Source organism: Cynocephalus volans, chromosome 4 (assembly GCF_027409185.1).
Source record: "Cynocephalus volans isolate mCynVol1 chromosome 4, mCynVol1.pri, whole genome shotgun sequence".
Lineage (NCBI taxonomy): Eukaryota > Metazoa > Chordata > Mammalia > Dermoptera > Cynocephalidae > Cynocephalus > Cynocephalus volans.
The window spans coordinates 107,525,850-107,540,491 of record NC_084463.1 but is presented as its reverse complement, the minus strand read 5'-3'; the positions used below and the strand labels follow the sequence as shown (position 1 = coordinate 107,540,491).

The following is a 14,642-nucleotide window of genomic DNA, read 5'->3' as shown; positions in this document are numbered from 1 at the left end:
CACTTGGGGAGAGGTAATGGAACTTCTTGCGTGCTGGATTGGTCTGGCTAGTGATCATATATGTGTTCACTTTACAATTTTTCTTTAAACTTTACAAATAATCTTATACTCTTCCTTGCAGGTATGTTTTTCCAAAAAAATTAAAAGAAACTAAGACAAAATAAATACTACTAAGAAGAGGGAAAGGAGGAGGAGGAGGAGGACACAGGAAGAAGAGGAAGGAAAGGAGGAAGAATGAGGGCACACAGCTCTCTAACCTGAATTGTCACAATAAACATGGAAATGTAGCTTTTGAGCATCAAGACAATGCTCCTGCTTCCGCTGCTCCTAGCTCTACAGTTTTAATTTTCCTTGTGGATTTCTGGATTTCTAAAATGGCAATGTAAAACTTGAGAAAATCTAAAATATCTCCTCTGTTTGTCAGTGTTTCAAGATTTTAAAAGGAAGCAACACAGTCTGACAAAAGCCACCTTGCTTCCCTACTGATAAAACAGAGACAACCCTCAGTAGACATAATGAAAAAGAAAAAAAGATAATTGGACTATAAAATACTCACAGTAAAAAAGAGAAACCTGAGCTGACAAATCCAAGCAATGTCCCACCCATTGGCCACCCCAAGTAAACCATCTTGTTGACATAAAAGGAAAAATTCATCAGAAAAGCTACAATTCACACACTTAACAAGATTTTGGGGGACATTATGATTTATAAAACTAGGATTGAAAATTATGAAAAAGGCAAATATGTGATCAGAAAATATTTTTCAAGGTTTAGAAAGCATGATAGTTGAATTTTTAAAAATGGAGTCAGCAAACCAGAGATCTGCCATGAGGAAAAACAAAAAAAAACTGAAATAATGAAGTAAATACATTCTGAAGAAAAACTAAACCTCAAAAGAAATGGCTCAATATCATCCAATACAGACAGAACTGATGAGAGAAAATATTAAAGACACGGAGGACAACTCAAGAATATGAAATATTCATCTTTTAAAATATTCTTCAATGATTTATACAGCATGGGAATTATATATTTCTTCATTTAAAAACTAAACAAAACAAATGAGCTTTTAGAGAATTCTTTTACAAATTTTAAATTGCTTTCTGGTTATTATTCTATTTATATATCCTACTTGTTCTTGAATCTATTTTTATAATTTTTTAAAATTAAAATACCTACTTTATTGAAAGCATGGAGGAGGAACTCAGGCAGAGCACGGCCAACATGACTAGTTGAGGATACAGAGACAAGAGTCCAGAGAGAAAGAAGGCCATTACCATATTGTAGGCCAGAGTACCAGAGAGAAGAGGCTGCACAAATAGAGAAACTCCAGACATCTGCAGAGGGTCCACCTAGAGTATTCAGCCAACTACTAATCCATGAATAAGTGTAAGGAAGCTATCTGAGGAAACAGTCATCTAAAATGATTAGGCCTTCACACAGGACCAAGAATAGTGCTTGTTGCCACAGTACTGGATTAGCCCTAGACTGAGCACTGATCCACTGCTGTTTTAAATATTGTAGTTATTGTTCTGGTTAGCCAGCAGTTATTCCCTTTAGGAGCTAAGGCTTGGTTAATTCCATTTCTTCTGAATATCATTTTGGGCCTATGAACACGGTTATTTAGAAACATGTATAAAATTAGATAAATATTTCAGCAAAGCACACCCCTCCCCCAAGGTTCATAAATCTAGCTTTGTTGCTAATCCTTCCTAAAACAAATGAAGCACAGAGGAGTTAATCCAAATACATTTAGTTACATGTGGAGTGTTTACTCTACTGAAAATACTAAAAATAAAGCAGTGTTATTACTGAGAACATAAAATCCATTTGATGTAAACTAATCTTACTTTGCAATTTTAGTATATCAAAATGTTCCTAACATTTATGACTTCCTTAAGTCAGAAAAAGGGTGCTTCTCCAAAGCTTCTAAAAAGCAATTTTTCAATTCACTGTTATATTTTTGGAGTTCTACTGTCAAAAATATTTCACTGGATGTAAAAGAGGAAACGCACAACAGCTTTATCCAGATATTACTTCACTTCTGCCTTCTTTTTAGGTTCATTTGTAGTCTTCAATCTTCCTTCTACTCCAAAGCAAAAGCTTATTTTCTACCGCCAGTGTGAAGTGTTTTCATTTGTACCCCTATATGAGAGTTGGATTGCAATTGCTAGCTTGTGTTTTTCTTCCCCACTGACCTGAGAGATAAACACTCACAGGTAAAAATCATATTAGTGTCCCATATCTGCATTCCCACCTTTCAGAACAATGCTCAGCCAGTATTAAGGGCTGAATTAACCTTTACTAAATGAGTGAACACAAAGCTAAGGACAACCCAAAGCACGTAGTGGTTCCCTGTCACAAGCCTTGTGCTCCTCCTTAAAGGATTGAACATTTTCTTGGAAACCACTGAGCATCTGAAAGGTGTAATTGCATTTCCAGACTGTCTAAATGCCTAGAGTGATAACTCTCCCAAGAACGTTTCCTCATAATGAAAAGTGCCTTACAAATGGTTTGTTTTCCCAGATCTCTGATTTTGGTGGGGATATCCATCATTGTATCAACTGTAGTACGTTTAGAATCTCACCCAAACATGGAATAAAGTCTGAAGAAAAAGGCACATAACAATTAAATTCCCAGGCTGAATGGAAGGCTAACCATATGTGTTGTCTATGTGTGGCCTCAATGAGATTAAAAAAATAAAAACAAAAATACAATGATTGAGTTTCCTGACACAAATTCAAGACTGGAGGTAAAATCCTAACATGTGTCTTGATGTTATCAAAAAAATAAGATTACTGACCGACATATGAGCAGACAGTGTCATCATGTGATGGGGAAATTAGGACATCTCTTAGTTTACAATCTCACACCAGATAAGAGTCAATGAGTTGCTGCCTGTAAGGTAGTTGGAAGATTTGGATGAGGGCATGATTGAACTAAGGGATGGAACACTGAGAAGGGTTTACCTTGTTACACCTAGACAACTGCCACTAGAAAGCAGCCAATGTGAAGAGAGTGTGCCCCAGGAGTCTGACAAAGCTGAGCTTGATTCTAGATTTTATACCAAAGAACACTAGATTCTTTTAAAAAAACATACGTATCAGTTCCAATTCAAGATTGTGAGATTTCTTAGTTCAAAACAACTGTCATGGTTGAGGGATAAGATGTAACTGTAAAGAAGTTAATGATATATATATAAAAGTAATTAAGATTAGGCAGTAGCCAGTAAGAATGCCACAGCAGCTACCCCAGATATCCTCTTGCCTTAACCAGCTGTCTCAACCACGGAGGAAGTAATAAGTGATGAAGTGTGAGTTACAATAAGATATTAACACACTGGGTGAAACTAGGTATTGTATGGCTTTATTTTTGTTAAGTAATCTACATACTGATTTTTAATGTATTTCTGCTTCTCATGAAATATTTTTCTATAATTCTAAAATATGAGTGAATGTTTATTAAAAGGGGGAGAACACTCCCCATTTAGTAATCTTTTTCTAGAACTTCTGAGTGAGAACTGAGCTACTTGGATTGACATCATAAAATAGAGACCTGGATATGGCTTGCTTGGCACAAGTGACTTTCAGGCAGTATAACCTAATGAGTAAAACCTCAGGCTCCAGAGGACAGTTAATCAGAATAAAAGTATTACTCTACCAAATTTCAGTTTCTGTAACCTTGGGCAAATTACTTAACTTCGCTAGGCCTCAGTTTCCTCATTTGTAATGTGGGTATAAAAATGACATTTACTTCAGAGTCATTGTAAATACTAAAGGAGGTAAATTATCTCATTACCTGCTCAGAGGAATCAAAGTATTAGCTATTTCTGTTACTATAATTAGAAAGGAAATTTAGAGATCAGGTAGGTCAAAATTATCTTAACCTCTCTCAACTTCTCATTTTTGAATTTTAACAATATTAGTTTAAAAAGACTAAATGATTGTGTAATATCCACTACTATTGTTATTTATCCTAAGTATATAAACCTCTTCTTTTTTTTAGCTGTACAGCCACCTTATAGCAATAAGTTCCAATGTGAATTTAGGCTTTAAATTTATTAAAAAATAAAATACATTAAGATTGTAATCTATACATTACTTAACAAAGCTCCACAAAATCCCTATTCTCATCCAATACTTTAGTATCTTCTTAAAACTCATAGTACTTGTTTCCTCCATGTGATAAACATGCATGGATGGCACTTCCTTGATTAGGTAACATTATATGACTAAGGGGATTGTGTTGGCATGGTGTGGTGTGGTATGGTACGGTATACAAGAGGCTGCATTAGCAGACTGGGGAAAGAGACTCTCTTGCTGGCCTTGAAGAAATAAACTACTGGTGTTGATAAAGGCCTGTGACTGGGCCATGTGGCAAAGAATTGTGAGAGGTCCCTAGGAATTGAGAGCAGCCCCCTGGCTGACAGCCAGCAAGGCAACAGGGACCTCAGTCTATAACCACATGGAGATGAATATATGATAACTTATTCATATATATGATAAATTCATAAACTTTAATGCTTACTTAGATGAAAACAGTTTTAATCTTTATGCAATCAAATGTACCAATACATAATTCTTGATACCTCCTTTGCTGTTGGACTTAGAAAGATTTTCCCAAACTCAAGATTATATAAAAGCACACCTATACCTTCTTCTAAGATTTTTGTTGTTTTTATTCTTCACATTAAAAATATTAAGAGTTGTATGGATGGATGGTGACAATGGTAGCACAACAATGGGAAGGTACTTAATGCCACTGAACTCACAAACTTAAAAATGGTTAAGATGGTAAGTTGTTATATGTATTTACCACAATTTTTTTTTAAAATTTGTATTAAATCCTATTTTAAAAAAACTTAATCCACCTGGAACTCAATTTTATGTACAATGATGAGAACATATATATTTTCCCCCAAAGTAACTAGCCAATTGAATCAGTATCACTAATTGAATTATCCATCTTTCTCTACCAACTTTAATACTTGTATACACTTGGACATACTTCTGGTCTTTCCAACTGTATACAATGTTCGATATATGATTAGATAAGGATTTTCAGTTGACTTTCATTTTCATCATATCTAGAATGAAGGCATAAGCACCACCGAGACGTAAAGACCCAAGCCTTGGAGCTCAAGTTCTAGGGGGCAGGTGCCTGGAAGGAAACATAAAGCCACAATCCTTAAGCTTTTGGTGACATCTAGTGGACTGTTTCCACAGAGTAACTTCTGTTCAGTGTCAGAAAGTACACTTTCCTCCACCCAGCCACCCAGCTTCTTAATCAACTAGGGCAAATTTTAAATATAAAAAAAGTAAGCCTTATACGTATAGGATGGGCCTCTGCCTCCAACTTTTCTCTCCAGTCCATATTTCAGGTGCTGGGGATGCAATAGCCAAGTGCAGCCAGATTACTCCCGTCTTCAGAAGTTTCGATGGCTTCCAATTAGCAATAGAATAAAGTACATGTAAATTGGCAAAGATGGGAAATAAAATCAACAAAGATGAAGACAATCCTAAAATTAACTACAAATTGAAACAAATAAGCCTAGCTTTATTTAAAATGGATAACATACACACACTAAAGAGCTTCCCCGTTTCAGCGAAAATCTCGAAATTCATTTCCTCTGGAAAGCCTTCTTCTCCTGATTAGAATTAATTCATTTGCTTGGCACATTGCCCATGCCTATCTCCTAATATTTCTCTCTATGTGTTTTGCACTCTAGGTAGTATGATGCAGAAATGTTGCCCACAGTAAACTGTGAGTGACTTAAGGATAAAGATAACGTCCGGTTTGTCTCAGATTCAAAACCCCTGACATCTTTAAAGAGTGACTTTCTCTGTGAAGTTTGCGCTGAGACTTTACAGGAGGTATCAGTGCACACAATTCATTCCAGGATATCAGTGCACACCGTTCATTCCCGCTAATCCACACTGTTTCCCAGAATCTACGATTTTATCTGCTCATTCTTTTATTAGTTTAACCTTAATCTGATCTCATCCTTTCTTATTTTTGGTTGATTCACGTTTTGGTGTTCTTCATTTCTGCTCTCTTGGTAATCAATCTCAAGGTATACCCTTTTAAATTAGTATCTGTTAGTGATTTTCCTGTGCTCCTTCACCCTAGTCTATATAGCTTAAACTCCCAACAAAAACAGTCTTGATGTTAAAAGAGAATAGCAATAAGAAAACCAGTCACTACATTGAGAGCTTACTATGTGCTATATACTTTCTATATATTACCTCATTTCATTTCATAGCAATCTAGCTCACTCATCCTTCACATCTTAATTCAAATACTTATATAAGGATATATTCTCTGATGTCCTATACTACACCAAACCTTTATTAATATACCTTATAGCACTATATATCTCCCTTTCATAGTGTTTATAATAGTTAAAATTTTAATTTTTGTATGATAATTTAACAAAGTCTATCTTCCCTTTTGAACATTCATCTATTTGAGGATTAATATATACTTTCGTTCACCAATATGGTTCTTTTGCTTAGCTAAGAGTTAGGATTAATGTGTCCCAAACTAATCCCCACCAAATTGGCCTTTCAGAAAAGGACTGGTCTTCTGTAAAGTTCACTGGAAACTAGTTAAGGCCCACTTTTTAAGAAAATCAATTGTGGTCATCCACTCAGCTTGGGCCACAGTTGTCCCCACAGCTATGATGTTAGAGAAGGGCTAGTGCATTCCCAGTAGTGAATATGATGTACCAGAATTAGTGATGTCACTAATTTGTTATGTCTCCTTCAATCCAAGACTTTGACCCCAGCCTCCCAACACCTTAGAAATGTTGTTATTCACAGTAACATCTTCTTCATGGCCCCCATTTACATTCCAGTGCCTCTGCCTTCTCCAGCTCTTGACAGCTGGGCTGGCCAAAACCTTCCACTGGGAGACCCAGTGTCCCATTCTTAACTGCCCTGAAGTAAGGCACACAGATGTCACCAAGGCCTCTACTCCTTCAAATCCCCAGCCATGAGTGCCGAATGACAGGAGGGTTAGAGCTATGATTCTGCCATCACATATTGCTATTGTATCCTAACCCCTAATTACTCTAGGGTAAGGGCTGGCATTTCCTATATTATGCAACTCAAAAGGCCCACAGTCCAAATGAAGTAGTTCCTCTCCCAAAGTTGACGTCCAAGCCTGCTAAATCTCCATGTATTCCTGTAGAATGCATCTGGGAAACCAGCAATTGCTACTGCTCTGTCTCTGTGAATCTTCCTTAAAAAACATGAATCTAGTAGACAAGTATGTGAACTGCTTTGCTGTTTGCCTTGTAGGCATAATATTAGCACAGTGCTTGACATTTAGTGGTTACTAAATAAATATATGCTCAATGTTAGAGCCACTGGGTAAACAGATAGATGGGCAAATAATCTCATGAGGTGAACATTCTTGTCCCATTTTATAGGCATGGAAAACAAAGCAGAGAGTGATTAAGTAGACTGGCCAAGACCACACAATTAATGAATGGTGGATAGAGGATTTGAATTCAGGACTACCAGATTCCATATTACTTATTCTAAATCACTACACTCTACTGCAACTCAGGGACTTCCCTATGTGCTCCATGCCCTGGGTCAATTGTAAATAACAATAACAACAATAATATCCATACTTCTAAAAATCCAAGCACTATACTATGTACTTTATTTATGGGGTAAAATGGAGTCTAAGCCAATTATGCCAGAGAGTAATCATTCTAAACCCTACTAGATTTGAAAGAATCAAGGCCGGGGCCGGCCCATGGCTCACTCGGGAGAGTGCAGTGCTTATAACACCAAGGCCACGGGTTCGGATCCCATATAGAGATGGCCGGTTAGCTCACTGGGTGAGCGTGCTGCTGACAACACCAAGTCAAGGGTTAAGATCCCCTTACCGGTCATCTTTAAGAGAAAAAAAAAAAAAAAGAATCAAGGCCTTGATAATAACATCTATCCGCCTTACTTCAGACTAGTTAGGAATGGGGCACTGAAACTATTGGTGAAAGTTTTTATTCCCCCTAGCTGCCAAGAGGTGGAGAAGGCAGAGACAGCAGAAAATAAACGGGGGCTCTAAAAAGTCAAATATGTCTCCAAGGGTTCAAGCTGGTGAGTACAGCTTCAATAAATACAACAAAACTTTTCAATTTTCTGAAGATTTTGAATAGAGAGTCAATTTTACTGGGAATGGAAACAATAAATTCCAAAGGAAAGTCTGTCCTACTGTGGTATACAGAATGCTATGGTACTTTCATTTAATGAACCCCACTGCATTCCAGGTACTGTGTTGGATATTTTATAGGCATCATATTTAAAACTTCCACCAATTTTATGAAATGGTATTATCATCACCATTTAGGTGAAAAAAAAAAACTGAAGGTAAATTTTTTTTTTAAGAAAATTGTCCAAATCACTATTTATTTGTAACATAATAGTAACAGAATGAGGACCCATACATATGACCAAAAGATTAATGACCTCTCTACTATAACGAGTAGCCTCCAAACATTATGGGGAAGCTTCACTTCTTCTTCCTAATGTTTTCCCTAAAAATTTTATAATAGGTCATCAGGTTTTTCATTCTCCTTGACCATTCCAATAAATATGATGGATAGTGGGATGCATGAATAGGGTCACCACTACTATGTTTCTCTAGAGTTAATTTTTTGCACTTGATGCCCACGTTCAATATCACCCACAAAATATCTAGACTCAGAATCAATTTTGAATCATTCTTGGAATGCACTACACTGTTCTTGGAATTCTCTACATTGAAGAGAAATTAGCTTCAGAATCAACTTCACGAAAATAGAATAAGCGAAAGGAATTCCCACTACCATTGGATTCAATGTGCGTACAGCAACACAGCCTGATTCTGCTTGGTGAGTTCTTAAATATGCCCAAATTAGGAAAACATTTATGAGAACTGACCCCAGAAAAGGAAATTCCTGTGGAGGAAGAGAAGGAAAGTCACATCACCTATAAGGTGAAGGTTAAAAGGGAAGCAGCATGGAAACCATTAATCTAAAGGCCAAGAAATGTTAATAGAGGGCCCAGTTCAAAGGGATACAGGCAGAAACATCTCCATCTCATCTGGCCTGAGGCAATGGAGAAAAAGGACCTATTACCCTACAGGAAAAAAGAATTCTGCCTCCAGCACTCTTTAAGATAGCCCCAGGAGCCACAGTAGGATTCAGATTGTTACCAGAAATGGAAGATGTTTAGGCCTCACCCACTGGGGAAATGTTCAATAATGCTTTCAGTTGCCACGTGGATAGTTTGGATGCTCCTGGAACCATTTTGGACAGAAGAAATGTGGAGGAGATGGGGTCTCAGGAGTAGGCTGAGAAAAACCCAAGACAGAAAATTAAAGGTTTTGGTTGAGATGCAAATTCCTGAAATTTTACTCAGGGGGTGAGTACTGGGAAACACCTGATATGTGCTCTCTCTCATAATTATGAAAGTGATCATAAAGAAGAGCTCTCAATTGACTAGACCTCTGGCATATTTTCCTAAAAAGCTAATTTTAATAATTTCCAGTAAAAATAATATTGGGGCTCTTGTATTATATAAGGTACATGAGAAATCCAGCCTTTGTATGCTATGATCTCTTAAATTCATCTAAGCTCCAGATGAATCTTTATTTCCAAATGTTTGTATCTTCTTTGCTTTTAAAATTACTAAATAGTTCAATATTCATGAGAACACTGTTCAGATATAGGTTCTTGTTATGTGGAAAAAGTTTTCATTGCTATTACGCTTTAATTTCAAAACAAATGTCAAAGGGAAAAACTGCACCTTCTCTAACATTTGATTCTCAGATATGCAACTTTTACCCTTTAGGCTATGGAGAGCCAGCTGTAAGCACAGTCCATAATAGGAAGGTTCTAGAAAGGGAGTCAACTAGAATAAAGCATCACCCATATTGATAAAAGAAAGCCAGGAAGGAGAATCATTGTCAAGATAAGAGTGTTGCATCTGAAAGAGTTTCAAAATAACAATAAACATTTTTTGAGTAGTTATATGATGGGTGCTGTGTTAAACCCTATTTTTCATATTTAAATTTATATTATGAAATATTTTGAACTTAGAATAATGAGTTGCCAATGTACAGGCCACAAACATGCAAGACTTTAACTTGTCATTTTTTGCTTAAGATTTGTCACTTTTAAAGAAATGACATTACAGATTCAGCTAAAGCCCGTTTCTCACCCCATCTCCTCCTTTCCTCCTCACACTAAATGTCCTGATTTTTGTGTATCACTCCCATATTTTTTTTACTAAACCTATATTTATGCAATTTGCTGTTTGCACCAAATACTTACTTAGTTTGATATTTACCCATGTTGATATATATGGATCTGGTTGATTGTCATTAGCTTCTACATTGAACTTCATAAGAATAAACCTCAGTTGATCCACTCCAGGTAGGCTGTTTCTACTTTTTTAAAATTCAAAGGGTGCTTTAAGGAACCATCATGTGCTTATCTCCTTGTGTACATGCGCAAGTTTCTCTTAGTCCTTTCCTTGAAATGAAATTTCTGGGTCATAAGGTATGCACCCTCCATCTTTACTAGGCATTGCCAAAATTATTTCCAAAGCGGTTGTATCAATTTACACATCTAACAGAAAGGTATTTGTTCTTTTGCACATTTTTTGTTTTTGTTTTCTCTTTCTTATTGATTTCTAAGCATTCTTTTGGAAGTTAATTCAGTGCTAATATATTCTTCCAATTTACAGTTTGACACTTCACTGTTAAGTGTCTTTTATCATAAAAAAAAATCTTAATAATGTGGAAAATTTTATCGTTTTCCTTCTAGGTTTGTGCGTTTTATATCTTAAAAGGGAATTCTCTACCCCAGTGTTTGTTTCTTCTTTATTTTCTTCTAAGTGTTTAAAAAACTTCCTCTTCACATTTACACTTTCAAACCATTTAGACTATATTTTTGTGTATGCTGTTAGAGAACCTCATTTTTTTTTTTTTGCAAAAAGATAGTCATTTTTTTTTTAAAGTCCATTTTACACCAGTGATTTTTAAAGCTACCTCTGTCATATGTTTTCATATACAAGTGGGCTGTTTCTAGACTCATGATTTTGGTTTACTGGTCTGTCTATCCTTGTCGATATCACACAGTTTAAATTAGTAAACCTTTGTCGTTAAGTCTTGATATCTGGTAGGGCGAGTTCTTCCTAATTATTGTTTTCCACAATTGCTTTGGCTTTTCATTGCTTTGGCCGTTCATTCACCATATGCATTATAAGATTAGCTACAATCTCCCATTAGTATCTTTTATTTTTTTAGAATACCTATTTCTTAACAATTTGTTGGTGGTGAAATGAAGCTATCAATTTTTTTTTTGTTTTGTGGTTGGTTTAACAAATCTTTTATTTAGTATTCCATCGTTGATCAACACAAATAAATGGTGTTATTAGGAAAGAGGGGAGGGGAGCTGTGTGAGAAAAAATCATGTTGTGACTTCATTTGAAGTTGTATTGTTTTTCCAAATTAATTTGGTGAGGTTGAGAATAGTAATGATAAAGTCTTCCCAACCATGAACATATGAAACTCCATTTATCAGTTCTTCTTTTATGTCTTCTAACAAAGATTAAAAATTTTCCATTAAGGTCTTACACGTTTTTGCTAGATAAATTCTTGGATATTTTTTAGCTATTTTTTGCATTTGATCTTCAGGGCTGCTAGTGTGGCCTTTCCTGTAATTCACATAATTATTTTGTCAAAAAGTCATGTCTTTAGAGTTGTGTATGTTAGTGTGTTGCATTCAGATCTCTTTAAGTACTTTTTTTGTTGTTCAAGTGTTCATCTGTTTCCTCCAGCACTTATTACACTGAACATGGGTCTTAATAGTTTAAACTGATCATTTTTTCTCTGGATGCTAAAATAAGCTGTACAATTACCTTCCTCTCAGGTAAGTTGGAGAATTCCACAGGTGCTGAATGAAAAAAGTGTCTCTTGCCCTAATCTTGTGGTGAAAAGAGATGACTGTTATGTCCCTCCTGAAACATCCTGGAGGAAGACTCTCTGATCTTTCTCTCTCAAGCCCTTCTCCCCACCTTAAGAATAGGGAACACTCAACCATCCCCTGGCCTTTTGTGGACAGAAAGACCCAGCCAGCCCCTTCATACCAGTTTGAGATCCTTAGAGGTCGAAATGACAAGCTCTTTCAGGAATTCTCTGACCTCTGCTTCTGAGCTCTGAAGCTGTTCACATTAGATTCCTTCACCCCTAGGGGAACACGCCCAATTCTCTCCACAGGAGCCAGTAGCTGGCTGTACAGCCAAGTGCAAGTAGCTTTGAATAGAAGCCATTATGATCCCTAAATCCACCATTGGTGTATTTTCTACTTGTTTTTTTTAAAATAATTTGTTGGTAGTGAAAATGAATGCTACCAATTGATGTTCTGGGTTTTTTTTTTTTTTTTTTTTGAATTTTGTTTTGTTTTTTGCAGCTCTGTGGTTTGTGGTTGTTGGCCAAATTTTTAATTTAGTATTCCATCGGTGTTTGAAACAAATGAAAGGTATTTTGAGAACTGAGGGGAAGGAGATTCTGCAGATTCCCAAAGAAAAAGCAAAAAGGCAAAATATGGCCAGCATTATCCATTTGCTTTTTAAGTTTTAGCAAGTGAATAGAACTTTCTTTACGTAAATATGTGATCTAAAAGGTTTTTGTTGCTGTTGTTGGCTTTTAATGCTGGGAACACTGAGATTCACTTTGAAAGACACCTGAAATCTTAAGAGTAGCAAAGACCAATCCCTCCCACTCTCCCCCTCAAAAATTTAGTTGATTTGAAATGGGCAGAATGATCCATTTTTCCATTTTAGGTGGGGAGATGTTTGTGAAAGATCTTAGAACTGTTTGCCTCATTTATCAGGAAAATTTAGAAGGGAAGAAGCCTTTAGGAAAATTTCTACTTGGAAATGTAAGAAGACTAGTACGCAGGTTCGTCTTAGACTTTTAACATGAGCTTGTTGAAAGAAACGTTAACAATTCCAAAACGAAATTAAACGAGTTTTAACTTTTTCCTCCCCAAAGCAAAAAAATTATGGAGAAGAAGTTAACAGGAAACATTCAAAAGGCAAAAACAATTCTTCCTAGTACTAGTCCTTGGGTAGTTACCATAGAATGGGTTCTTCTTTTCGTTAAGTTTCTTTGAAAACGAATTTTGGTCCCAAGTCTATGCTTAATATCTGCTCCGGCCTCCTCCTCTCTCCGAGCGCCCTCCTAGGCGGCCTCCGCCCCTGGGCGCCCTGCGGCCCGATCGGCTGTAGGAATCACGCAGGGGAGGGCACCCCCTTTCCATGGACGCGGGGAGCCCGCGATCCGGTCTGCCGACACGGTCTCGGCCCCTCGAATAGCGGTCGCTCCGGCCGCTGCCGTAACTGTCGCGGCCGCCGCCGAAGGCGTCGGGGGAGCAGCCCCGATACTCCTCGTAGCGGCCTCCTCCTCCGTAAGATGGCGGTGGGCCCCGCGCGGGAGCGGCGCTGCGCGGGTCCCCGTAGCTCTCGAAGGGGTCTCGGTAGGAGCCTCCGCTCGGATGATCCCCGTAGTCACGGTCGCGATCCGCGTAGTCACGGTCGCGACCCCTGTAGCCGTCTCGGTCGCCGTAGCCTCTCGATGGACCGTCGTCCCGGGCACTGGAGTGGCCGTAATCGCGGTAGGTGTACTCTCTGGGCGCGGGAGCGAAATCCCGCGGGTCGCGGGAGCTCGGGTAGTCTCGGCCCGAGTAGCTGTCTCGGGGCGAGTAGCCACCCTCCCGGGGGCCCAGGTACGGGTCGCGGCGCGGGGGCGGCGGCTCCCGGCGCGGCGGGCCCTCGTAACCGTCTCGCCCACGCGCGGCCGGGGCCCGCCCGCGAATTCCACCGCCGCCGCTGCGCGCCGGACCCGACGGCGCGGCCCTCTTCGGGGAAGGACCGGCCCTGCGCGGCGGGGGCCCGCGCTTCATGGGCATCGTGGCCCTGGAGGGCCGTAGGTCGAAATCCCCCGCATAGCCGCCATCATCCGCGGGACCGCCCCGGGAAGGGGATCGCCGCGGGCCGCCCCCGCGGGCCCCGCGCAGGCCCCTCGGGCGACCGCGGCTGCGGGAGAGCGACGGCGGGCCCCGTCGGCTGCTTTCGAACGCCGGTTTGGTGGCCTGGGCCACTTTGATGGCCTTACCATCCAGGGACTTGCCGTTCATGTCTCGAATGGCGGCCTTGGCGTCTGCGGGGTTTTCGAAGGTGACGAACGCGAAGCCCCTCGACTTGGCCGTTTCTCGGTCTTTCATGAGGAGCACCTCGATGATGCGGCCATATTTGCCAAATGCGGCCTCGAGAGATTTCTCGTCGGTTTCGAGGTTGAGCCCCCCAATGAAAAGCTTCCCCGGGCGATCCGCCTCAACCATGTCTGCCGGTCGAGTGGTCAGTGACGGCGGGAGGCGAAGAGGCGGCACCCGTCGCGACTTCGAGCCCGCTCGCCGAGGGCGGCTCCTACTGGTCGGGCGGCGCGTCGTCGCAGAGCCCCGGAACCACAGTCACGGCCCCCCGCTGCGCAGGCGGAACGCTCCGGTTTGTACCACCTGGGTCTGGTTTCGCAGCCGGGCAGGGCTCCTACTAAACTGTGATTGGTTGTTGTCTCTAGAAGTC

General features: G+C 39.5%; 1 protein-coding gene across 1 annotated transcript; it reads right to left on the bottom strand.

Annotated features, from left to right (window-relative positions):
• Positions 1 to 13,201: 13,201 nt before the first annotated feature.
• On the bottom strand, positions 13,202 to 14,401 carry RBMXL2 (RBMX like 2). The gene has a single exon (XM_063092447.1). The coding sequence runs from the start codon at positions 14,399 to 14,401 to the stop codon at positions 13,202 to 13,204; it is 1,200 nt and encodes a 399-aa protein (XP_062948517.1).
• Positions 14,402 to 14,642: the final 241 nt, after the last annotated feature.